General features: G+C 44.5%; 2 protein-coding genes across 5 annotated transcripts in view; one reads left to right on the forward strand and one right to left on the reverse strand.

Annotated features, from left to right (window-relative positions):
- Window positions 1–2,494: 2,494 nt before the first annotated feature.
- LOC138811551 (WD repeat-containing protein 87-like) lies at window positions 2,495–22,897 on the reverse strand. The gene is made up of 7 exons (XM_069999313.1): window positions 22,749–22,897; window positions 18,634–18,751; window positions 17,239–17,406; window positions 13,099–15,977; window positions 11,961–12,220; window positions 10,096–11,235; window positions 2,495–7,083 (listed from the first exon to the last, which is right to left on the reverse strand). The coding sequence occupies exons 2-7, from the start codon at window positions 18,703–18,705 to the stop codon at window positions 2,651–2,653; spliced, it is 8,952 nt and encodes a 2,983-aa protein (XP_069855414.1). The 5' UTR covers window positions 18,706–18,751; window positions 22,749–22,897; the 3' UTR covers window positions 2,495–2,650.
- A 706-nt stretch (window positions 22,898–23,603) lies between these two features.
- The window catches only part of LOC138811552 (signal-induced proliferation-associated 1-like protein 3), a 159,468-nt gene continuing 157,121 nt past the window's right edge, over window positions 23,604–25,950 (forward strand). For all 4 annotated transcript variants that reach the window (XM_069999320.1, XM_069999315.1, XM_069999314.1 and 1 more), the window contains exon 1: window positions 23,604–23,778. The gene's annotated coding sequence lies outside the window, so the exon portion shown is untranslated. The remainder of the gene's footprint in view (window positions 23,779–25,950) is intronic.

Genomic DNA, 25,950 nt, shown 5'->3' on the forward strand with positions numbered 1-25,950 from the left:
GACACTGTATACTGTGGAGGACCTTCTTTGGGATTCTTTTTTAAAATATTTTTAATTTTTTCGCTTTATTCATTTAGCAATGTGTAGGAATTCTTTGGGATTCTTATACCTGGTTCAACATTTCCAAGCGTTTCTCTTCTACCCAGCAAGAGTCACTATTTTATCTCAATTTGTACTACAAATCAAGTTTAACACTTTCCAAAGTCTTACATAGACTTTTCTAGCACATTCATGGAAGTCCAAATAATTGAATTTTGCAAGGAAAGGTGTGTGTGTGTGTGTGTGTGTGTGTGTGTGTGTGTGTGTGTGTGTGTGTGTGTGTGTGTGTGTGTGTGTGTGTGTGTGTGTGTGTGTGTGTGTGTGTGTGTGTGTGTTGGTCCTGGGGCTTAAACTCAGGGCCTGGGCACTGTCTATGAGCTTTTTTTTGCTCAAGGCTAGTGATTTACTACATAAGCCACAGCTCCACTTTTTAGTAGTTCATTGGAGATGAGTCTCGTGGACTTTCCTGTCTGGACTGGCTTTGAACCACAATCCTCAGATCTTGGTCCCTGAGTAGCTAGGATAACAGGTATGAGCCACCAGTGCCCCACCAAGAATTTTTTAAAATGAGAAAATGAAAAATATTTAAATATCTAGAAGAAGAAACCACTTTTAAAAAGAGAGAGTAAAAGTTCAGGAAAGGGAGAATAGGCTGTTACTCCAAGATGATAGGAAGAAAATTGAGCTTTAATCCACAAGTCTCAGAGTCTCATTAATATTTCTTCTGGCAATTTAAGACTAGAAGTTATGATGGGGAAAATGGGGATTTCCTGACCCTTCAAACTCCTAAATAAAGACTTCATTTCACCAGGTTTCTGATTAGTCAAACACTTCACTTTAATCCCTTCTTGACTTTTTCCATATTACAGCATTTAGAAAAAAAGGTGAGGTAATGAAATTCAAAAAAGGCTGTGTGTGTGTGTGTGTGTGTGTGTGTGTGTGTGTGTGTGTGTGTGTGTGTGTGTATGCACACACACATACTGGGGCTTGAATTTAGGGACTCACATTATCACTTAGCTTTTTCTGGAGTTCTACCATTTAAGTCTTACCTCCACTTTTGGCTTTTTACTGGTTAATTGGAGATAAGTGTCTCTCAGACTTTTCTGCCCGGCTGGCTTTGAATTACAATCCTCAGATCACAGTTTCCAGAATAACTAGGATTACAATTGTGAGCTACCAGCACCCAACTCAAAAGGCTTAAATTTAAAAAAGAAAGCACTACAAATGTTATTGCTGCCAAAAGGCCATGCTGAGTTAGAGGGAGGATAAGAGAGATGAATCAGAAACATTAGAGTCAAATAGAACTTACATTAAAATCCTGGGTTCTGCCACTTCAGTGTTTCCTCTTTATTTCTTTTAGACTTCTCAGCTGAACAGTCTTATCTCACAGAAAGCAGAAGACTTAATGAGCTCAGCTGGACCTATGCCAATCACTATACTTTGTCCCAGCAGGGAAAAAAAGCCTGCTGATATAAAATATCCTAGGCTTCCTCACCCACTTTCCATTCTCTCTTAGCACAATCGTCTCTTCATCGTCTCTAGACAATTACATACCATTAGTTCTAGAAGAGACAAAGTCTTTACAACTTCCCATAGAAAAGTGAGTCACTGGCTCCAACATCATAATGCATCAGACTCCTCCAGTCCCCTCCCCCACCCTAGACATGGTGTCCAGTGACAGTGCTACCATTACTTAGAACCTGAAAAATCCCCAGTGGGATCTCATACTTTTTAAGAAATTAAGCTGGGCACCAGTGGCTCATGCCTGTTATCCTAGCTACTCTAGAGGCTATTAGGATGGTGATTTGAAGTCAGCCCAGGCAGGAAAGTCCAGGAGACTGGTCTCCAGTTGGCCACCAGAAAACCAGAAATAGAGCTGTGGCTCAAAGTGGTAGAGCACTAGTCTTGTGCAAAAGTGCTCAGGAACAGCGCCAGGCCTTGAGTTCAAGCCCCACAACTGACAAAAATAAAAACTAAACTAAGCTAAAAAAGCTCAGCCAGTGCTCACATCTGTAATCTAAGCTACTTAGAAGGCTGAGATCTGAGGATCACAGTTGGAAGCCAGCCCAGGCAGGAAAGTTCATGAGACTCTTACCTCCAATTAATCACAGGAAAAGCTGGAAGTGGAGCTGTGGCTCATGTTAGAGTGTTAGCCTTGAGTAAAAGGAGTTTAAGGACAGCACCTAGGCCAAGCCCAGGATTGGCAAAAAAAAAAAAAAAAAAAAAAAAAAAGCTCATGGACAGAGCCCAGGTCCTGAGTTTAAGCCCTAGGATTGGTGATCCTCCTCTTCCCCCTCCCCCTCCCCCTCTTCCCCCTCCTCCTCCTCCTCCCCTTCTCCTTCCTCTCCTCTTCCCGCTCCTCCTGCTCCTCCATTTCCTTGGTGAACTTTCTAGAGAAATAAAGTTTTGGGGAAAAGAACTCATCAAAGCACTTGTTGCAAACAAGAATCTCCTCTTTATTCTCACATATAAAAACTGGATTTTAGATCTGGGGAGGGAAAGCACTTCAACCTGGTCTTGCCTGTGTGTGGGCCCTAGAGATGGTATAGATTCTATGACCAGGTGCAGCTTTTTCCAGTTGTGAATGAAAAGTCCTGATTTCCAGCTAGTCTCAAATGGGAGTGGGAACAATGTGGTCAGGTAATTTCTTAGTAAGACGATTATCAGCATAGGGCAGGCTCCTCCAGGCAAGTTCTAAGATCCCATACTGGGCGATACCTTTGGGAAGAATGGTGCGCACATTATTCTGTCCAGGAAGGGGTATTACACCGCGGAATTTGAAGGAAGCTGCAGGAAAATGAGTGCCCCCACAGATCAGGCAGTAGAACAACCTCTCCCCAGGTACTAGTTCCATGGCCTTCAGGGCCTCTTGATACATGGTTTCTTGGGGTTGAGGCCCCCCTCTCACTACCATCTCCTGTAGCAACTTCTGGATTCGAGGAGACTTAAGCTCGTATAGCTCCATGACATGGTGGAACTGTTCCTTCCACGCAGCTGTGTCTTTGCCGTAACGCTGCAGCAGCATCCGCAGAACATGGTACAGAGCCACAAATGTCTCCCATGGTAGTATCTTTCCCTTTTTTCTTGTGGGCTCTCTCTTCTCTTCCTCATCCTCCTCTTCCAGCTTGGGCAATTTGGGATACTTGCCTTTCCCCTTCAAGTCCCATAAGTCTTTCTGAAGCATGAGTGCCAGGGTTTGTCTGTCTACAGGGGTGTAGGCATCAGGGCAAATGTCTCTTGTGACAGGATAAAAGTGTTCCATTTCCATCTCTTTGATAATATTGAATAACTCCTGTATCCGGGCACTCCTGTACGGTTCTCCTAAAAGATCCAAGTTTACAGCCTTAGGTTCTGTGATTCTCTTAGTAGCTTCTGTGGACTCTAGTGTTGGGCCAGTCAAAGGTTCAAGCCCACTATCTTTCTGTTGTCCTTTTATAGGGGGAATCACTTTCAGGTATTTTGGACTCATGGGCTCCCTACTGGGTCTGGGGATACTTGTACTTCGTGCCTCCAGGGCCCGCTTGTGATGGTGTACCATGGCTTCCAGTACGGCCAGGTGGAGCCACTCTAAGTCTCCCTGGGAGGTGAGGTCTCTGAGGAGCTGACACAGTCTGTGGAAAGTGTCTCTGGGAAGCTGTTTTCCTGCTTGCAGCAGTTCAACAACACGGTGCATCCACTCTATGTCAGAGGGCCTGACCTCCATGGAGATGTGGGGAGTAAATTTTCTCATATCCTGTTCTGTCACAGGTGGGCGATGCTTCACAATCCATTTCACCTTCCCCTCTGGTGTTATTTGTTTGACTTTACGAGCTTCCTCCAGCTTCCTAAATAGGTGGGGGATGAATGGTGTCTTCTTCATTTGTATCTCCTTGTGGGGCTCTTCAACTGTCTCCAACATGGGTTGAGCTAAGGTCTGAAATTTCTCCAACAGTTCTCGTGGTAAATTGGTAAACTTGAGGGCCGCCTGTGGGAACAGCTTGCGTGTCTGCAATGCTGGGATGCTTTCTTTCCTGAAGAGTGTTGATATTTCTGGCATTCTTTTCTTCCCTCTCATCTCTAGAGATGCAGCGATCACTCTGGCAGCGGTCTTCCCGCCTACATTGACAGCACTGCCCCGGCCTACGTTGACAGCACTGCCCCTGCCTACGCTGATAGCACTGCCTCTGATCATAGGCATACTTGTTTTAATAGAAGGCATCAGTTCTTGCTGTTCTAAGTACTTATCTCTTTCTTCTAATAACCTAAACAGTTTTTGTTGTCTGAAGATATCTTTGCCACTGACTAATGGTCTCCCCAATAGGCTTATCTTCCCTTTCTCCTTCTCTTCTGTCTCAGTCACACTTTCCCTGTCTTCCTCAGGTATGCTTTCTTCCTCCTCAAACCCTTCCTCTTCCTTTGCCTTTGTTTTCTTCCTTCTCTTCCTCTTTTCCACCTTCTCCTCCTCTTCCTCTCCCATGAGCTTCTCTTCTTCCTCTTCCATTTTATCCTCCTTTTCCTCTTCCTCCTCCTTTTCCTCTTCCTCCTTTTCCTCTTCCTCCTCTTCCTCTTCTTCCTCTTCCTCCTCCTCCTTTTCCTCCTTTTCCTCCTCCTCCTCATCTTCGTCCTCAGACAAACTCACTAGCCCCACATTGTCTAATAGGGTTTCCATTTCTTTAGAAAATTTCTCTTCACTTTCCAGTTCCTCTTCACTGAAAAGCTTTCCTTTTTTGGCAGAAATTCTCCTCAACTGTTTTCTTTTTTTCCACATTTCTTTAAAGAATGGGATTTCCTCTTCTTCCTCTACTACTGCTTCCTCTTCTGTAGCCTGTATGAATTCTTCCTGTTCTCTGGCCAATATAGTTTCTTGTTTGGCCACTTTTTCCTCTAAGCCTATCATTTCTCTCATTTCCTTGGCCAGTTTTCTCTGCTTTTTGGCCAGTTTCTTCTCATCTTCAGTCATTTCTACTTGTTCCTCAGAAAAATCCCAGTCTTTGATATCAAGTCTGTCCTCTTCCTTACTTAATTTGTGCTCCTTAGCAAAGAGTGCTCCCTTTTTCTTTGCCATCTTTATTTCTTCCTGGGTTATTTTCCTTTCGTTACTGATTAGTTTTTGAAGTGCCTTTAAGAAATGCTTTGTTTTTATTGGCTCGTTGGCAGTATCCTGCTTTTCTAGAACCATTTTCCTTAGTACCTTGGCTAACTTCCTTTCTTCTTGGGCATATGCCCTATGTCCTCTAGTTAATTCCAAGTTTCCTTTGGCAATGTCTCTCTCCTCTGTGGCCAGCAGCCTATCTTCATATGTAAGTATTTTCTCCTCTAGTAACAGTTTCTTCCTTATTGTGCCTATTTCACGATCAAGTGCTGTTCTGTCTCTTGACATTTTCTGAATGTCTCCCTTGGAGAGAATTTTAATCTCCTCAGACAGCCTCTTTTTCTCTTGGGACAATTTTTTCATTTCCATCTTGAGTGCCCTTTCTTCTCTAAGAATATCCTGCTCTTCTCTGAGCAGTTTCTTTTCCTGGAACAATGCCTTCTTCTCTGTAATTAATTCTATCTTTTCCTTGGCCATTTTCTCCTGTTTTTCAGCTAAACTTTTACTAGCTTGAGCCAGCTTCTTCTCCGAAACAAGTATATTCACCTTCTTCTGGTTCAGTGCTAGCTTTTCCTGTTTCATCTCCTCCTCTAATTGAGCCACTTTGTCCTTGAATAGCTCCAGTCTTTTCTTTATTTGAATTAACTGTTCTTTCCCTTGGAGGAGTCTTTCTTTGTCTTGCTGGAGAATCTTTTTCCTTGTAGGAAATTTTTCCCTTTCCTGAGCCAGATAGTTCCTTTCCTGAGTTATAGTTTTTTCTTCCTCAGACACTCTTTTCTTGTTCTTTCTGACTTCTCTCTTATTAAGGATCAGGCTGTCCTTTTCATGGATCAGTTTATCTTTGTTTATTTTTATTGCCTCCTTTTTCTGAGCTAGTCTTTTCCATTCCAGATCTAACATTTCAGGATCTATTATGGCTGTTTTCTTGCTAAGTTTCTCTTCTTCCTGGGTCAGCAGCTCTTCTTCCCAAGACGTTTTTCTCTCTCTCTTATTCAGATTCTCCTCCTGGAAGCTGAGTGCCTTCTCTTTTTCAGATAGTTCCTCTTTTTCTTCAAATAGTCTTTCTTCTTTCAGATTCAGTTCATCTTCTTTAGAAGCCAACTCCTGCATGTTCCATTCCAGCTCTTCTATTTGTTTAGCCAGCTCATCTTCTTGCAACTCCAGATCTTTCTCCTTCTGGGCCAGTACTTTCATTTTCTCGGACAACATTTGTTTTACCTCAGTGACTTTTTGTCCTTTCTTTGCGACTTTCTCTTCTTCTCCAGCTATTGTCTCCAATTTTGTGGCCAGATCCTTTTTTTTCTGGGCTATTTGTTCTGCTTCCTTGCTTAGCCTTTCCTCTCTTGAAGCCAGTTTTTCCTCTTTCTTGACAATTTTCCTCTCACTAATGGCCAGTTTCCCAACTTTGGGGGCCATTTGCATATATGTTAGGGCCAATTTTCTCTCTTCCATGGCTAGAGTTTTCTCTTCTCGTGCAAGTTTCTCCTCTTCTTGTGCTAGTAATTTCTCTGCTTTGGCTAGTTGTCTTTCAGCTTGGGCTCGTTTTTCCTCTCTCCAGGCCTGTTTGTGTTCTTCTTGGATCTGTTTCTGTTCTTCTGTGAGTATCTCCTCCTCTTCCTCCTCCTTCTCTTTCTCCTCCTCCTCTTTCTCCCCCTTCTTCTCCTCCTTCTCCTCTTCTTCTCCTACTTCTTTTTCTTCTCCTTCCTCTTCTACTACTACTCCTTTTGCTTCTTTGCCTTCTTCTTTTCCTTCTGCTGCCACTACTGTGGCTGCAGCTTCTTCTACTTTTGCTTCTTCTTTCCTCTCCTCAGACACTCTCTTCTCCAGCATCTGTTCTTCCTCTTCCTGGATCTTGGGTTCCATCTTTTCCCAGATCTTTTTCCATTCATCCCATGTCATCATCTTTTTCTCTTTCTGCACCTCCATATCTGGGAATAGCTCCCTTTTAGCCCTGCGTTGTCTCTTCTTCTCTTTCCCTTTCCCTTTCCCTTCCTTTTTCTCTTTCCCTTTCACTTCCTCTTTCCCTTTTACTTCAGTTTCCTCTTTCCCTTCCTTTTCCTCTTTCCCTTTAACTTCCTTTTCCTCTTTACCTTCCTCTTCCGTTTCCTCTTTCCCTTCTTTCCCTTTCACTTCCTTTTCCTCTTTACCTTCCTCTTCCTTTTCCTCTTTCCCTTCCTTTTTTCCTTTCCTTTCCTCTTTCCCTTTCACTTCCTTTTCCTCTTTCCCTTCCTCTTCCTTTTCCTCTTTCCCTTCCTCTTTCCATTTCCCTTCCTCTTTCCCTTTCACTTCCTTTTCCTCTTTCCCTTCCTCTTTCTTTTCCTCTTTCCCTTCCTCTTTCCATTTCCCTTCCTCTTTCCCTTTTACTTCCTTTTCCTCTTTCCCTTCCTCTTTCCATTTCCCTTCCTCTTTCCCTTTCACTTCCTTTTCCTCTTTCCCTTCCTCTTCCTTTTCCTCTTTCCCTTCCTCTTTCCATTTCCCTTCCTCTTTCCCTTCCTCTTCCTTTTCCTCTTTCCCTTCCTCTTTCCATTTCCCTTCCTCTTTCCCTTTCACTTCCTTTTCCTCTTTCCCTTCCTCTTCCTTTTCCTCTTTCCCTTCCTCTTTCCATTTCCCTTCCTCTTTCCCTTTCACTTCCTTTTCCTCTTTCCCTTCCTCTTTCCATTTCCCTTCCTCTTTCCCTTTCACTTCCTTTTCCTCTTTCCCTTCCTCTTCCTTTTCCTCTTTCCCTTCCTCTTTCCATTTCCCTTCCTCTTTCCCTTTCACTTCCTTTTCCTCTTTCCCTTCCTCTTCCTTTTCCTCTTTCCCTTTCACTTCCTTTTCCTCTTTCCCTTCCTCTTCCTTTTCCTCTTTCCCTTCCTCTTTCCATTTCTCTTCCTTTTTCTCTTTCCCTTTCACTTCCTCTTTCCCTTTCACTTCCTCTTCCTCTTTCCCTTCCTCTTTCCCTTTCCCTTCCTCTTTCTCTTTCACTTCCTTTTCCTCTTTCCCTTTTACTTCCTTTTTCCCTTTCACTTCCTCTTTCCCTTTCACTTCCTTTTCCTCTTTCCCTTTCACTTCCTCTTTCCCTGTCACTTCCTTTTCCTCTTTCCTTTCTTCTTTCCCTTTCCCTTCCTCTTTCTCTTTCCATTCCTTTTTCCCTTTCACTTCCTCTTTCCCTTTCCCTTCCTTTTCCTCTTTCCCTTTCACTTCCTTTTCTTCTTTCCCTTCTTCTTTCCCTTTCCCTTCCTCTTTCCCTTTCACTTCCTTTTCCTCTTTCCCTTCCTCTTCCTTTTCCTCTTTCCCTTTCCATTCCTTTTTCTCTTTCCCTTCCTCTTTCCCTTTCACTTCCTTTTCCTCTTCCTTTTCCTCTTTCCCTTTCCATTCCTTTTTCCCTTTCACTTCCTTTTCCTCTTTCCTTTCCTCTTCCTGTTCCTCTTTCCCTTTCACTTCCTCTTTCCCTTTCTCTTCCTTTTCCTCTTTCCCTTTCCATTCCTTTTTCCCTTTCACTTCCTCTTTCCCTTTCACTTCCTTTTCCTCTTTCCTTTCCTCTTCCTTTTCATCTTTCCCTTTCCATTCCTTTTTCCCTTTCCCTTTCCCTTCCTCTTTCCCTTTCACTTCCTTTTCCTCTTTCCCTTCCTCTTCCTGTTCCTCTTTCCCTTTCCATTCCTTTTTCTCTTTCCCTTCCTCTTTCCCTTTCACTTCCTTTTCCTCTTCCTCTTCCTTTTCCTCTTTCCCTTTCCATTCCTTTTTCCCTTTCACTTCCTTTTCCTCTTTCCCTTCCTCTTCCTGTTCCTCTTTCCCTTTCACTTCCTCTTTCCCTTTCTCTTCCTTTTCCTCTTTCCCTTTCCATTCCTTTTTCCCTTTCACTTCCTCTTTCCATTTCACTTCCTTTTCCTCTTTCCCTTCCTCTTCCTTTTCCTCTTTCCCTTTCCATTCCTTTTTCCCTTTCACTTCCTCTTTCCCTTTCACTTCCTTTTCCTCTTTCCTTTCCTCTTCCTTTTCATCTTTCCCTTTCCATTCCTTTTTCCCTTTCCCTTTCAGTTCCTCTTTCCCTTTCACTTCCTTTTCCTCTTTCTCTTCCTCTTCCTTTTCCTCTTTCCTTTTCCATTCCATTTTCCCTTTCCCTTTCACTTCCTTTTCCCCTTTCTCTTCCTCTTCCTTTTCCTCTTTCCCTTTCCATTCCTTTTTCCCTTCCTCTTTAACTTCCTTTTCCTCTTTCCCTTCCTCTTCCTTTTCCTCTTTCCCTTCCTCTTTCCCTTTCCATTCCTTTTTCCCTTTCTCTTCCTCTTTCCATTTTACTTCCTTTTCCTCTTCCTCTTCCTCTTTCCCTTTCCTTTCCTCTTTCCTTTTCACTTCCTCTTTCCCTTTCCTTTTCTTTTCCACTTTCCCTTTCCATTCCCTTTTCCCTTTCCCTTTCCCTTCTACTTTCTCTTTCCCTTCCTCTTCCTCCCCTTCTACTTCCTCCTCTTCCACTACCTTCTCTTCTACTTCCTCCTCTTCTACTTCTTCCTTTTCTATTTCCTCTTCCTCCCCCACTTCATCTTCCTTTCTCCTTTTCTTTTTCCCTTTCCCTTTCCCTTTCCTTTTCTCTTTCCCTTTCTTTTCCTCTTTCCTTTTCACTTCCTCTTTCCCTTTCCTTTTCTTTTCTGCTTTCCCTTTCCATTCCCTTTTCCTTTTCCTTTTCCCTTCAGCTTTCTCTTTCCCTTCCTCTTCTTCTTCCTCCTCTTCCTCTTCCTCCTCTTCCTCTTCCTCCTCTTCCTCTTCCTCCTCTTCCTCTTCCTCCTCTTCCTCTTCCTCCTCTTCCACTTCTTCCTCTTCTACTTCCTCCTCTTCCACTTCTTCCTCTTCTACTTCCTCTTCCTCTTCTACTTCCTCTTCCTCTTCTACTTCCTCTTCCTCTCCCACTTCATCTTCCTTTCTCCTTTTCTTTTTCCCTTTCTTTTTCCTTTTCTCTTTCCTTTTCTCTTTCTTTTTCCTTTTCATTTCCTCTTCCTCTTCCTCTTTCATTTTCTCAAGATACCGCCTGTCCCAGTCTTTTTTCCATTCTTCCCATGTTACCTTTTTTTTCCTCTGGGCTTCATTCCAATCATCCCAAGATAACTTCCATTCTTTAAAAGACATCTCCCTCCCAAAACCAACTGGTTTTTCTGGCTCAGCCTCTTCCTTCTTTGGAAGAAACATACTCAAATCCCTCTCTTCCTTCTCTTTTTTACCTAATTTCTTTTCTTCTTGGACTGTTTTCTCCTCTTCCTTCTTGGGTTTCTTTCCTTCTTTCTTTAACTTTCGCTTTCCCTTTGGTAGCTCACCTGATTCTAAAAAAATCACTTTCCTTTTCTTGTCTTTTAAAACCAGTTCCTCCAACTCTTCCTTTTCCTCTTGTTCTTCCTCTTCCTCTTGTACTTCAGTACTCTCTGGCTTCTCTTCCTCATCTGTGATCACCAGGTCCTCCTTAATTGCTTTTTTATGGATAAAAGTTTTCTTCTCTTGCGAGTCTACTTCCTGGTCAAATTCCGCAAACATATCCTCACTGTCTTTCTTGGGGCAGATCTGCTGAAAGAGTTCCCAACTGGGGCGGCGATCTGCTAACATCTCCTTAGCTATAGCCATCAGCTCATTGTCTAGATCTTTTTCCATTTCTGCATGGGAGGTAGATATCCTTAGAGCCATTAGACGACATAGATCATTCCGCCATGAAGTATCTCCTTTAGTACCAGGTTCTCCAGCAGCACCCCTCCTAGAAGGAATCTTTTTCCTAACTGTTTTTGGTTTTTCTGGAGGCAAAGGTTTCTTAACTACCTCTTTTTTTTGCTTCTTGTGCCCTTTTCTGAGTTTCTGTGGTTTGCCTTTTTTGTGCTGCTTCCTCAGCAATTTAATGGTTGCAGCCATGTGCTCCTTTGAGACATCCTTTGAGACATCCTTTGAGACATCCTTTGAGACATCCTTTGAGACATCCTTTGAGACATCCTTTGAGACATCCTTTGAGACATCTTTAGGCAACTTCATTACACTGCTTACTGAAGATATTCTTGATGTGTCCTCCATCTCAGATGTGGTGGATTCGGCCTCAACTTCAGCCTCCACAGGTGTCTCTACGCTTACCTGTTTAGCTTCTCCCACTTTCAATATCTTGAGAGCTCGAATCAGTTTTCGCACTGCAGGGAAAACCAGGAGGTAGAAGTTAAGTCAAGCATCAGAAACTAAATGAAACTCTTCCTAAACCTCGTGTGAGCTAAGAGGAAATGCTATAAAAGAAGTAACAACAAGCCGGGTGCCGGTGGCTCACGCCTGTAATCCTAGCTACTCAGGAGGCTGAGATCTGAGGATCATGGTTCAAAGCCAGCCCAGGCAGGGAAGTCTGTGAAACTCTTATCTCCAATAAACCACCAGAAAACCAGGAGTGGCGCTGTGGCTCAAGTGATACAGTACTAGCCCTGAGCTGAAGAGCTGAGGGACAGCACTCAGGCCCAGAGTTCAAGGGGAAAAAAAAAGAAGTAACAACAGCTAGGCATAGGTGGCTCGTGATCTCTAGTTAACCACCAAAAAGCTGGAAGTAGAGCTGTGGCTCAAGTGTTTAGCCTTGGACAAAAAAGCCAAGGGACACACCCAGGCTCTGAATTGAATTCAAGCCCCAGAATACACAGACACACACACTTACTTTCAGGATTCCCAATTCCCAGATGCTTCTCTGACCACCAATTTTAGATATAGGCCTTTGCGCCTTTCTGATTTAGGTGGATCATTCCTAGGATAATTGTCTTCTATGACAAGCTCATTCTACTTACCTCTCTTCCCACATTAGTATCTACTGACCTACAGACCCTAACTACCCTACCTCTTTGGGGACCCAGAGGCATGGACCAGATCATCCCATACATACAGTGCTTTTTCCCGGCTGTTCGGGGTTGTTTTATTTGTTTGGGTGGCTTGACTTCTGATTCTTCAGACTCTATGAGTTGCAAGGAAGATAGTTTATGCAGAGATTCTTTTGAGACATCTGAAAAGACCTCAGGCTTTTTATCTTCTGATGGGGTCAAGTCTTCATTTAGTCTCTGTTCCACTTGAGAGACAAGGATTTGTATATCTGTTGGCCGAATCCCCAGCAAATGGTCCAGGGATTCCTCCCCAGCCATCTCTTGCCTATAAAAATCAAAGGAGAGAATGAGAAGAACTTAAAACAGGCAGGGAGTTGAAAGAGTGCCCAAAAGAGACAGCATAGCTACAGGCAAATGATGGCCTCTGCAGTCTTGAAAGTCAAGATGGGATGATCTGAAGGGGAGCTACAGAGGTAGAAAGATGACAAAAGGAACAGAAATGGAGGTATGGTGAACAAATTCAGTCATGGTATCCAGTATACACTATGTAAAAAATGAACTATGCAATTTGTGGGCAAGGTTAGGAGGGGGAAGCTGGGAGAAAGCAAAGGAAAGGGTGACATTGTCTAAGATGAATTGTACTCATTACCTAACTTATGGAATTGTAACCCTTCTAAAACTCAATTGATAACAATAAAATAATATTAAAAAAAGATGACAAAGGGAGCTCAGGAGCTTAGAGGACTGGAAAAGGCAAAGAGACAGAGAAAAGAGTTTTCAGGATTGTCAGTGATAGCCCAGAAATTTAATTTTTTTTTGGTCAGTTGTGGGGCTTGAACTCTGGATCTGGGCACTGTTCCTCAGTTCTTCAGCTCAAGGCGAGTGGTCTACCACTTGAGCCACAGCACCATTTCTGGTTTTCTGGTGGTTTATTGGAGATAAGAGTCTCATGGACTTTCCTGCCTGGGCTGGCCTTGAACCATGATCCTCAGATCTCAGCCTCCTGAGTAGCTAGGATTATAGGCATGAGCCACTGGTGCCCAGCTTGAAATTTAATTTTTTTTTAAAGCTATGAAAGAGAAGATCATAGAGAACTAATAAAATAGGGATGAAGAGATGAAAAGAAAAATTAAGGAAAATGGGGGCAAGGAAGACAAAAATCAGCAAGTGGTAAAAAATTGAGGAAAGTAATCAATAACTTACTGTAACTCCCGGAAAAGATCTCGTCTCTGCATCAAGCTTAAGAGTGAAGTTTTTGTGTGGATTCCAGTATCAGCCATGAGTGCCAGGGCTTTATTCCTTACTCTTGGATCCTTATCCAATAGTCCTTGGGACAGAGGCAAGGCAAAAAGATGAGTAATTATTCCTAGACGTTTTAACCCTTCCCAGGCTAGTTCTCGGATCATTGAGTTGGGATTTACTGTATCATCTAGCAAACGATGAGCTGTCTCAGAGCGCAGAGTTGGAGAAACTTGATAAGAGGCAAAGATTTGCCCTAGTACACTAATACAGCACTGATACTTTACTGAATTAGCATGGACCATGATATTGAGGACAGTTTCAATCAGATTATTCACAGTTGCTTCACTCATCCTTTTTCCCAGCCAGCTGCGGCTTGCATCTGTGAGGACACTGTAGGTTGCATCCTTAGTTAGTCTGTCTTTTAGAAAGGATTCATCCTCTTTCTCCTCTGGAAGAGTTCTCGTATCACTTTTAAGTCTTTTCCTTTTGTGCCAGAAGGAGAGAGATTGAGGCTTGTCCCATTCCAGTTCCCGCTGAGGGGAGCGCAGATTGCACTGTAGAAATATTGGGCTGCCCTCTGGCCAAAGACGGGCACGGATCACAGAGTTGGGAATGTAGCAATCGGGGGCAAGAAGCCATTTTTGCCCCTGACCAAAGTAGCATCGCAGTATCTGATAGGGGTTGAGCCCATCCCAACTGGTCATCTCTAATTGGGGAGGAAGCACATAATTGAATTGAGCCCGTTTTGACTTCTTTTTCTGGACAGTTGTTGTTGCCTCCAAAGAATCATGTTGGGGAGCACTCAATAACACAATGGTCCCATCCTCATCCTCTTCTATAACATGTGGCACAGAATGGTCGAAGGCAATGGCCCGCTTATTGATAAGGGGCTCTAGACCCACTAATTCCTGTTTCCCTTGAATCCGGTTGATATACTTGGGCACAAACAGGGTCTCAAAAGAGAGAAAGAAACTTGGTATGAAAGGCTTAGGAGCTTCAAGTAATTCATCGGGTACAGTCATGAAGTATAAGTGAGACAGCAGGGATTGAGGAAGCAGTTTTAAAGATGATACCAGATAAAGACTCTGGTTGAAACTCACAAGGAGGTCACCCCGGTTATTTGCAAAACACAGTGCACCAAAGTGAAGTGATGAATCCAACATGGATATGAGTCTACCACGGAAATCCCAGATCCGGACAGAGCCATCAGAACCAGCTGTGACAAAAAGATTCAAGGACAAGCAGACATCGAAAGATATGATGGTACATTGGTGTAGAGGTAATGTTTCAGTGAAATCTGAGCCTTTGTCTGACCCAGTGCACAGAAAATCACGGAACTCCCAGAAACGTAGGCAGTTACTATCTGTGATGGCAAACACAGAATGGGGCAAGAGGATCATGTGTTTCAGATGACAGCTACTGAGAACGCTGGCTAGAGGCCGCAGTTGTACTCTGGCTCCTTCAAACACAACTTCTGATAGGTGTATATAATCATCCATTCCATAGGAACAGATCAAAGAACTTTCTCGGTTACCAAAGATCCCTGCAGTCATTGTAGAGAGCGTCAATACAGCCCCGTAGTGGGTAAGTTTCTCAACTCGGGCACACATGTGCCGGGAAAGAACTCTTACCGTTCCACTTTGGTGTCCAGAGAATATCAGTCCTTCTGTTCCCCACCCCAGTTGGAAATGCCCATAAGCCAGGCACTGTACCATGTCTTGAGAATCTACTGAGGTGCATAAGAAATACTTAGTTGGGCAAGGGGAGCGGGTTGTATCAAACACCAGCACCTCTGAGGTGCCTATGGCTACAAAGAGTTCCTCCCTCATTGGATCATAGGCCCAATCCACAGCCTTGTCCAGGATGACAAAGGGCCAGGTGACAACCAGAAGATCCCCCGTGATTGGAGACAGAAAGCGCAAGAGGCCATCCTCTGTAGTACACAGGATTCGGTACCAGTTCTCTCCACAGTGGATTCGACGCACCTGCTGGGTGGTGCAGCCACAGACGCTAAAGAGGCTATAGAAGCAGGGCAGACGATGTAAGGAAAAAGTATGGGAAGTTTGGCAATAAAAAGTAGTGTCATCAATAAATTGGAGGCGGAATAACTGCTCTTCAAGTTCTAGTCGCCGAAGTAAATTCCCAGAAGTGAGATTCCATTCCTTGATTATGCCTTCTTGGCCAGCTGATAGCAGAATGTGAGCCTCCGGTCGGCTACGAATACATATCACTGTTGAAGAATGGGCCATGAAATTGTGGAGAGGCTGGCTTTGTTTGAGGTTCCAGACATGGATTTCCCCAGCCTTGTTTCCGGCATAGAGAAAGCCCAGTTCAAAGCAGGTAAAGCAGCAGGTGATAGAGGAGCCACTGGTAGGGGTGGTAAACTTCTTTACCTCTTGTAAATTGCCATGGCCCTGGCGTTCTAGGACCCTCACCACAGTCTCACACAGGGCAAGAAGGCAGTCATCAGGACCACTCAGCAAGATGTCCTGCACAAGCTCTTCACCTGGTATGGGAAACATGCGAGCTATCTGGAGGCCTGTGCCACCCCGCTCAATAGTCCAGGTGACTATTCCCCCCAGATTACCAGATAGAAGCATCTTTGTTTCTGGGTCATAGCAGAGGCAGCTGATGTTGAAGCGGCAGGATACTGTGCCCATAGACTTGAAGGACCGAAAGTGATCCCCAAAAAGCCGCAGGAAGAGGTCACCACAGTAGACCACGAGGATATGAAAGGAACCAGCATGGACCATCAACTGGATGGGTGGCAACCGTTCACTCATGGGAAACATTTTCTTCTCAACCATGTCCTCGCTTTTGCTTTTTGTCCAGACTACAGCCTGGAAGAGCATAAGATAAAATTTAAAAATATACCTAAGGCTGGGTGCAACTGACTCGTACCTGTAGGAGATCTAAGAATTGAGGTTCAAAGCCAGCCCAGGAAGGAAAGGCCCTGAGATGCTTATATCTAATTAACTACCAAAAATCCAGAAGTGGATCTATGGTTCAAGTGATAGGGTGCCAGGCTTGAGCAGAAAAGCTCAAGAGACAGCACTCAGGACCTGAGTTCAAGCCTCAGGATCTGTGTGTGTGTGTGTGTGTGTGTGTGTGTGTGTGTGTGTGTGTGTGTGCATGTGCACACACATGATTGCCTAGAAAGATAGAGGAGGAAAGATCCAATACTCATCTACTTTGACTTGTTCATTTGCTAATAAGAAAATGGAAGATTCTACCTTCTTTTGTTGGGAGTTCAAAACAAAATATCTTTTGCTTGACCTTGACTTACTTTAGGAGAGCCATAAAGTCTTACAAAAAAGCAATTAGAGCAGGGCATCACTGGCTCATGACTGTAACCCTAGCTACTCAGGAGGTGAGATATTAGGATCGCAGTTCAAAGCTAGCTGGGGCAGGAAAGTTTGTGAGACTTATCTCCAATTAACCACCAAAAGCCAGAAGTGGTGCTGTGACTCAAAATGGTAGAATACTAGCTTTGAGCAAAAGAGCTCAGGAACAGTGCTCAGGTCCTGAGTTCAAGCCTCATGATTGGCCAAAAAAATAAAAAAAAGCAATTTTAGAGAGAATGGGGGGAATCATGGTTCAAGATTATATTCATTTGTTCTTTTGCTAATCTAGTTGTGAGCTATGTGGGCATTGCCCTTGGAGAACAAGCTAAGACAAGGGAGGAAAAGCTGGGCATGAGTGGCTCACACCTGTAATTCTAGCCACTCAGGATGTTGAGATCTGATGATCATAGTTTGAAGCATGGGCAGGAAAGTCTGTGAAACTCATATTCAATCAACAACCACAAAAGTTGGAAATGGAGCTGGAGTTATGGTTCAAGTGGTAGAGTGCCAGGCTTGAGAGAAAAACTCAAAGGGGATAGCAAGCATCCAGGCCCTGAGTTCAAGCCCTGTACTGGCACATGAAAGAAAGAAGGAAGGAAGGAAGGAAGGGAGAGAGAAAGCAACAGGAAGGAAGGAAGGAAGAGAAGGGGAAGGAAAGAAATAATGAAGGAAGGAAGGAAGAAAAGAAGGAAGGAAGGGAAGGAGGTAAGGAAGGGAAGGAAAGGAAGAAAGAGAAGGGGGGAGGAAACAGCATTACCTGTACTTCTTTTGTGTAGGAGTTCACCCATGCGAGGGAAGCAAAGAAGAAGGCATCATTGAAATACTGGCATATAAGTGGCATATTTTGAGGGAAGTGAGTTTCTCTGTACAGTATCTGGGACCGGTCACTCAGCACAACTATGTCGCTCTTTGGCTTCTCAGATTCCTGGGAGAGGCATGGCATAAACTAAAGCTAAGATACACATACACTAAATTTTTTTCTCAAAAAAGTCAAGATTGAAGCAATTCCCCAAGTCATGCTCAGATCCCTCCTAACTCCCAATACACTCATAATACATAGAACAAACCTCCACAAAACATGAGGGAACTAGATCCCCCTAGATCCTAGATGTATATATTTTGTAGTGTGAATACAAAGGAAATAATTTTTCCAAGTGAAATTAGCATATGAGGCCTAAATAGTCTTCCATGTGTGTAAAAGATGCATGGATCAGGACTGGGAATGTGGCTTAGTGGTAGAGTGCTTGCCTAGCATGCATGAAGCCCTGGGTTACAAAGTGGTGCTGTGGCTCAAGTGGTATAGTGCTAGCCTTGAGCACAGAGAGGCTAAGGGACAATGCCCAGGCCCTGAGTTCAAGCCCCAGGACTGGAAAAAACCAACAACAACAAAGATACATGGATTATACAACATGTAACAAATTACCTAGATAAGTCAACTATGTTATCTAATAGCCACAAGTACTTTAACAGGTTGTGTCCAAATTAAAAGCAGTTCAATTATTAAATATTAAGCCAACCTGCTGGTGGCTTATGCCTATAATCCTAGGAGACTGAGATCTGAGGATCATAGTTCAAAGCTAGCCTGGGCAAAAAGTCCATGAGCCTCTTATCTCCAATTAACCACTAATAAAAGCTGGAAGTAGAGCTGTGGCTCAAGTGATAGAGTACTAGCTTTGAGCAAAAAAGCTCAGGATAGTGCCTCAGTGTCCAGGCTCTGAGTTCAAGCCCCAGAACTGGTACCCGAAACAAATTTTATTGCACAAGTAAAACTTTGAGAACCCTTATCTAGCCTTCACATTTGACTTAAGAGCTGCATATATGCAATATGTATTATCCCACAGAGAAAGGACATACACACTGAGACATTCATCTGGGGTCCATCTCACATAGCAAAACTAGTTTGCAAATATTCTCTCTGGTCACTTCCTTCTTCTTGGGAAATCTCTTCTCAGACTGTTGGTTCCTTAAGCAGTGCCACTAAAATGTCCTTGTAAGAGGTTTATAGACTTATTTGGGACTTGGTCCTTTCTCTACAACAGTGACATTTGTTTTAATGGTCTATTCTGTTTTCTTCTTGCATTTGCAATCTTTGTCTCTATTGAAGTATTCATTACTGTAAGTTAGACATGCTTATATCTTACATATACATTACCTTTTTATTTAAGATGTCATTTATTTGGTACTTATAATCCTGCCAGATGGGAATGAGTCTGGGGGAAGACATCACCTTGATTTTTCCCTAGTCCTCCCTCGGGACTGTTGCTTAAAACCTGTGGGAATACAAAAGAGGGCTACTTAGCCAATGTTATTTTTCAAAGAACTAGGAGTCAAAGGACAATAACTATCCAACAAATAATTAAAACAACCAGCACAAGAATTGAGGATATAGCTCAAGTGGTAGAGCACCTGTATAGCAATCACTAGGCCTAGTGAAAAAAAAAAAAAAAAAAAAGCAAGCCTGTTGAATGAATTCTAGTAGTCTTAGCTGTTTAGTGTCTTGATAGTCCAAAGACAACCTGATGGGACAATTCAAGCCCTGTGCTCAATTTCAGGGAGTATTTGGGGTTAAGATGTGGTATGTCCTGCTAACTATATAGAAAAAGTAGGTTTGTGTTACTTGAACTACTTATTTTTTTTTCCCTTAGTTTCAATTCAAGCAAGGTACAGTGGCTGAAAGCATGTCCTTTGAGCTTTGCCTTGTAATGGAGTCGCCTCTAGAGGGCACTGCACTCCACCATACTGTGAGGCCCTTTGGCTTTCCTTTGGGGCACTCATTAGTGCTGTGTGTGTGTGTGTGTGTGTGTGTGTGTGTCTGTGTGTGTGTGTGTGTGTGTGTGTGTGTGTGTGTGTGTGTGTGTGTGTGTGTGATCAACTTAAGAGGAGATAAACTAGAGGCAGCTTCTTGCTTCCTAGACTTTTCTGTTTTTGTTTTACAACTGTCCATCCAACTTAGTAGGAAGGCACACACCAGAGAGTAGTCAGGCAAAAAGTTGATTACAATGGGAAGTTATGAGTAAGGGTTTATTCTTCCATCTCTTCTGTAATTTTTAATTTTCTCAAACAGAAATTTCACTATTGATTCATTTTTCTTTTTGAGGGGGGTTTTGATTTGTTACGGTGTTTCACTATGTTGCTCTCAAGCTGGTTTCCAAATTGTAGACACAAATGATCCTCTTGCTGTTAGCCTGGACTGCAGTTACAAGCCTGCACCACCATGTTCAACTTCTGAGATTCAGTTTTGCAAAGGTAAGGTACGAAATACCATGAATACATATAACAAAAAGATTTGAACTGCCGGGCGCCAGTGGCTCACACCTGTAATCCTAGCTACTCAAGGAGTCTGAGATCTGAGGATCATAGTTCAAAGCCAGTCTTGGCAGGAAAGTCCATGAGACTTATCTCCAATGAACTACCAGAAAACCAGAAGTGGCACTGTGGCTCAAGTGGTAGAGCGCTCTCCTTGAGCTGAAGAGCTGAGGGATAGCATCCAGGCCCCAGAGTTCAAGCCCCATGACCGCCCCCCCCCAAAAAAAATCTGAACTACCCAAATGAGGTTCATATATGACCTCACTTTGAGGTAGAAGCCTCATAAAATTTAGGTAGAGGGGTATAGAAAATCCAATGGCACCAGAAGAGCCTACTTAGTTGATTGTATATTCAGAGAGTCAAGCTTAATTTAGCTGTTCTGTTGATGACATTACTAAAGAGCCCAACTTCATTCTCAGGGTCTCAGAGTACAAAGAACTTCAGTATCTCCATACATAGGGCTAGAATGCACTTATGTTTCTTTATGAAGAAAAACTATTTTCTAGGCTTACAATGTACCTTAACAGGTTGGCTAGTGTCACTGAATGGAAGAATTTCCCAGGATCACTGGGAGTAATGATAGCATCTAGGACTGTGGTTTGAACACAGAATCTCACACTCGCTTGGCTCTCCTGCTCATGGCTGGTGCTCTAACATTTGAGTCACACTAAGCGGCTAATTGGAGATGGAATCTTGAGGACTTTTTGCCTGGGCTAGTTTCAAATCTTAGTCCTTCAATCTAAGCCTCCTGAGTAGTTAGGATTACAGACAAGAGATACTGGCACCTGGCTTTTATGTATGTTTTCATTCTTAAACTGGTTTTATGACTAGCTATTATCACCCATTAAATGACTTAAAAATGAACATGATTAAAAAAATTCACACGTCCTCCTGTTTCTCTTTCATTAAAGTAATCCTGGTTGTGTCCTTTCTGGTTTTGTTTTGTTTTGTTTTGTTTTTCGGTTGGTGGTGAGGCCCTGAACACTGGGCCTGGGCGCTGTCCCTCAGCTCTTCAGATCAAGGTTTCGCTCTATCACTTGAGCCACAGTGCCACTTCCTGTGCTGAGGAAGCCAGGGCCTCATACATGCAAGGCAAGCACTCTACCACTGAGCCACCTTCCCAGACCTGTCCTTTCTGTTTTGTTGTAAAAGTGTTCTGTACATACACAAATATATATGTAATTTTGTCTAATATGTAAGACAAGTTCTATATAATGTTCTGCATATTTTCCCTTCCTATGTCTAGAGATCAACTGATTAATATATGAATTAGTATATTAATAAATGAGCTCTGCCTCAATTCTCAACTTTCCAACTGCAGAGTATTCCACTGTGTGATTTAACGATTACTTGTTTCTCCAAGTTTTTGTTAATGAACATTGGGCAACTTCCAACCTTTTGCTACTAGGACCTATTCCACAAATGACTCTGTTAATTAAATTGCAAAACTAAAGCAGCAGAAAATATTTCCATTCAACATAGCCTAAAATGTTCTGAATGTATTTGAGCTAAATAAGTCATTAGTTTTACTGGATTTATGTAAAATTAAAATTGCATATGAATCTTGAATTAAATTTCATGTGTGTGTAGTATGTGTGTGTGTGTGTGTGTGTGTATACTGGGGCTTGAACTTGGCTTGGTTCCAGACCCTTAGCCTTTTCCCTTAAAGTTAGTGATCTACCACTTGAGCTACAGCTCTACTTCAGGCTTTTTGGTGATCAACTGGATATTAAGAGTCTCATGAGTCAGGCACTGGTGGCTGATGCCTGAAATCCTAGCTACACAGGAGCCTGGGATCTGAGGATCACTGTTCAAAGCCAGCCCAGGCAGGAAATTCCCATGAGACTCTTCAATTAACCACAAGAAAACCATGCTGTGGCTCAAGTGGTAGAGTGCTTGCCTTGAGCTGAAGAGCTCAGGGCCAGCATCCAGGCGCAGAGTTCAAGCCCAACAACCGACCAAAAAAAAAAAAAAAAAAAAGTCTTATGGACTTTCCTGCCCAGGTGGCTTTAAAGTATAATTCTCCAGATCTCTGCTTCCTAAGTAGCTAGGCTTACAGCTGTGAGCCAATAGTGCCGAGTTTAAATTTCTTTCCTTCTTTCCTTCTTTTTCTTCCTCCCTTCCTCTTTCTTGCCTCCCTTCCTCTTTCTTTCTTTCCTTCCTTTCTTTTTTTTCTTTCATTTTCTTCCTTTCTTTAATTTTCTTCCTCCCTTCCTTTCTTCCTTCCTCTTTCTTGCCAGTCGTTGGGCTTGAACTCTGGGCCTGGGCACTGTCCCTCAGCTCTTCAGCCCAAGGCTAGCATTCTACCACTTGAGCCACAGCGTCACTTCTGGTTTTCTGGTGTTTTATTGGATAATAGTCTCACAGACTTTCCTGCCCAGGCTGGCTTTGAACCTCAATCCTCAGATCTTAGCTTCCTGAGTAGCTAGTACAGGCGTGAGCTACCTGGGCCCCGTTAGTTTAAATTTCTAACGGTAGAAACATTAGGTGCTAGAGATGCCCGAAGGCAGGCTCAAATGCCTGCTGAACTGATGAGCTCCCTTGAGGGTAGGATTCCACTCTCTCCGACATCTCCATTATCAAGCTGTTGAGGACTGAGTACTTAACACATTTTCATTTTCATTGAAGAAGTGGACAAATAAATGATGGATTCTTTGCCCTCTCCCAGCTTCAGGTCGTACTATGCATCTTCCTGAAAGCAGGCCAAAGCAGGAAGGTATTATGGATGAGGTTTCTTGACCACAGATCCCTGACATTCAAAAATTGCCCCAGTCACCCTTACAAAGGGTAGGAGTGGCAATATTTACTTGGAAACGAGAGAGGGATATATATATATTTTTAAGGCCGTATCTTTGGTTATGTCAGCAGGTGAACTAAATTGAAACATAAGGTGCTCTGGGCAGCCCCACCCCCACCGTAACCCCGGGGACCTCCTTGCCCCCTCCTCCCCCCTCCAGTTACCTGCGACCAGATTCCTGACTAAACTGAGATGGGTATGGAGAGTGTTGCGGTACCCAGGAGCTGCGACGTGAACGATCAAGACCTAAAGGCAAGCGCCTGATGCCGTGGGGGAAGAGTCCGCAGACCCCAGCGGTTGGTTAATCGCGCAACCTCACGCCCCGCGGAGGGTCCGAGGACTCAGGGAGGGCGAGAGCGCGCGTGCGCACTGGTACACGAAGCGTGAGAACGCGCGCAAAGCGCGCACACGCATCCGAAAAAAGGGGTTAGTGAGGAGAGGGAGTCCCCCGATGGGACTCCCCAGGAGTTACCTGGGGAGGGCGCGCACGTGTGCGGGCGCACGCAAGGGAGCGCGCCCACAGGGGCGCGCACCGCCACCCTCCTCCCGCGTCCCTCTCCGAAGGAGGGGGGTGTGTCTAGCGCAGGGCCTCGTTTTTATCTCGCGCCTCTCCCAGGCTGGCGCTCCAGGGCAAGTGACTCGCGTCCCTCAGAAGGGGAAGAGAGAAGGTCTACTGAGTGGGGAGAGAGAGGAGAGAGCGCAAACACCGCAGAGGAAAAACTGGCCACGGGTATAGTGTGAAGCGCAGCTCGAGGGCTGCAGCCGTCCACGAGACACTCCCCTTTTCCCCCGCGCCGCCCCCCCACTCCCGGTCTCCTCACGCCCCTCCGGGCTGCGGAAGTGTTCTGTGGAGACGGTAGCAGCAGCAAGGAAGCGACCAGTGAAACTACATTTCCCAGAAGATATCGCGGTAGTTGGTGTGACTACGGCTCCCGGCAGCCTCCGCGCGCGAACGCGTTAAGCTCCCTTCAGTTCTCTCGTCCTCGAGCGGCGAAAACTACAGTTCCCAGGAGGTCTCGCGCGAAGCGGCTTGGAAGTGGGCAGCCTGGAAGTCACTCGGGCCACCGGAGCTGGCGGCGTCTTCCAAGCGAGTCGCGCGGGGGCCAGACGCCGCGGTCGAGGAACCCGCTCGGGCGGGCAACCAGGACACCCAGGTATTGGTGTTCCAGGCTGAAGGAGCACCCTGGTGCAAAGGTGAGGGGAATTGGTGGCTGCTCGGACCCCCCTCCCTCCCACCTCCGGGGGTCAGCACCGACGGACAACCAGGCGGACGGCCGGGTTGTGGGCACTGGCTGTGGGGGGCGGCGGCGCTGGGACTCACGTCCTCCTGGACCAGGCTGAGGGGTACTCGAGCCCGCATGGCTCAACTTTCCGATCGTGAAAGCCGGAGCTGTGTGAGGTGGTGGTGGTGGTATGGGGTGGGAGGGCGGGGGGGGGGGGTGGAAGAGCCTGGAGTCAGGGGGAGCTGTGGGGTGCACGTCCCAGCCCCGCCACTTCAGAGCTGCGGTGTGAGGCAAACGCGTCGAACCTCAATCCCCCCCACCCCCTTTCGATGAAACGGAGGAGAATGTCTTTTCTTTTTAATTAATTTTTTTCTTTTCTTTTCTTCTTCTTCTTCTTCTTTTTTTTTTTTTTTTTTTTTTTGCTGAGGATTGGTTTTTGAGCTCTGGCGAATAAGGCATTTGCCACATGGAAGGTACTTGTTAGGTGTTGGCGTTATTGTTAGCTCCTGGAGAAATGAGGTGAAGATAATCGATTGCACAGGATGAACGGTTAGTGGAGCATATGCCGAGTCCATAGTTAGCACTCAATGCAGGAGAGCTGCTAGGGAAACTGAGATTATTTTGTTTCAGAGCTTTCGTTTGGGGAAACAGGGATGGGGGGCGGGCAGGCAGGTTCAGATTTGATTTGAAGCTTGGCCACTCACCAGCTGTGTGACCTTGGCCAGCTGTCTTCAACCTCTTGTACCTCAGTTTCCCTGTTGTAAAATGGGGGTTTCATTGCAGCCACCTCATAGACAGTTGCTTTGAAGATGCAATGAAAATGCCATGTGTAAAGTGCTTAGCGCAGCAGCTGGCACAGAGTGCTCAGTAAATGGTATCATTTATTCAGCGTTTTCCCAGTGGCCCAAAGACCCTCTGAGAGGGAGTTGGGGGTGTCTCTGGCTGTAGTCTTGGTCTCCTCAGCAGTCCAGATTTAAAAATGGTTCACTTGATTTCATCTGCATTCTTAGGTCCTCATTTATAAAAATGAGACCAATAGCAGGACCACCCTCAGAAGGATGAGATTGTGTTCCTAATCTGAGCCACCCCTTACTAAGTAGCAGCTCTTATGTATTATAATTGTTGTTCTTCAATATTCTCCATCTGGCCCAGAGACTGCTTAACTGTGGGCTGTGACATGACAGCCCTAAGCTCCCCCACACGTTTGCTCCAAGCCTCAGTGTCCCATCTGTGAAATGGTAGTCATAGGACTTTTATGCCAGAATTGTTCTGATGATTTCAGGAGATAATTCTTGCTTAGTATTTTGTACAGGTCCCAGCACACATTAAGCACTTGATGAATGTATTTTTTTTTTTATTGTTGTTGTTGTCGTCTCTCTCCCCCACCTTGACTCTTTGCTTCTTTCTGTACTTGTAGGACAGAGGTGGGGACAAAGTTAGTGTATCTTCCTCCTTTTCCCTTAAGGTTAACTTACGGTATCTACTGTATAGTATAAGGGCCTGAGAAAAGATGATGTAGACCTGTCATTAGCAGCCACCAGCACAATGCTTTTCCTGTCCTTTACTTATTATTGGTCCTGGAGTGCTAGGGCATTTTTTTTTTTTTTAAGACAGGATCTCACTGTATAGCTGAGGCTAACCTCAAACTTGTGATCTTCCTGCCTTAGATCTCCAAGTGCTTGGATTACAGGCATGCATCACCATGCCTGCTGCTAAGCATGCTATCACTGAACTACACCTTCAGCCCCAATGCTTTAATTATTGTCCCAGTGTGGGCAGCTCCTGACTTTCTGAAGCCCACACTAAACCCTTGAACTTCCAGCTCAGATATGGAGCCTATGCTTCATTGGTGTCTCCTGGTAGCTGTTCTTTGGCGCTATAAAACTGAACATGTCCAACTTGAACTCCTCCTCCTCTTCTGCCCCTTCCTCCTTCTCCTAGACTAAGTAGTCACCATTGTGGTGTGAATGGACTAGTATTGACCTAGTTGCCTAAGCCAGAAATTGGGAATTGCTCTTCTTCCCTTCCCTTCCCTCATACAGTTGGTTGATAACAAGATGGAGCTGCCATGTCACAGAAATCCCATGTTGTTCTTCCATTTGAGGACCCTAGAAGATCCTCTAGCTCTTGGAGGTGGCCTTTC

The sequence above is a fragment of the Dipodomys merriami genome, unplaced genomic scaffold, assembly GCF_024711535.1.
Source record: "Dipodomys merriami isolate MVZ:Mamm:240054 unplaced genomic scaffold, mDipMer1.0.p SCAF_534, whole genome shotgun sequence".
Classification (NCBI taxonomy): domain Eukaryota; kingdom Metazoa; phylum Chordata; class Mammalia; order Rodentia; family Heteromyidae; genus Dipodomys; species Dipodomys merriami.

What these genes read in the sequence shown, in the direction of transcription:
- LOC138811551 (XM_069999313.1), bottom strand. Translation starts at nt 18,705, where the DNA reads ATGTCTTCCCCCAGACTCATTCCCATCTGGCAGGATTATAAGTACCAA. An exon ending in CCTACACAAAAGAAGTACAG is followed by an intron (nt 15,978 to 17,238) that starts GTAATGCTGTTT and finishes ATGCTCTTCCAG; the next exon opens with GCTGTAGTCTGGACAAAAAG. An exon ending in CTGGGACAGGCGGTATCTTG is followed by an intron (nt 7,084 to 10,095) that starts AGAAAATGAAAG and finishes AAGGGAAAGGGA; the next exon opens with AAGAGAAGAAGAGACAACGC.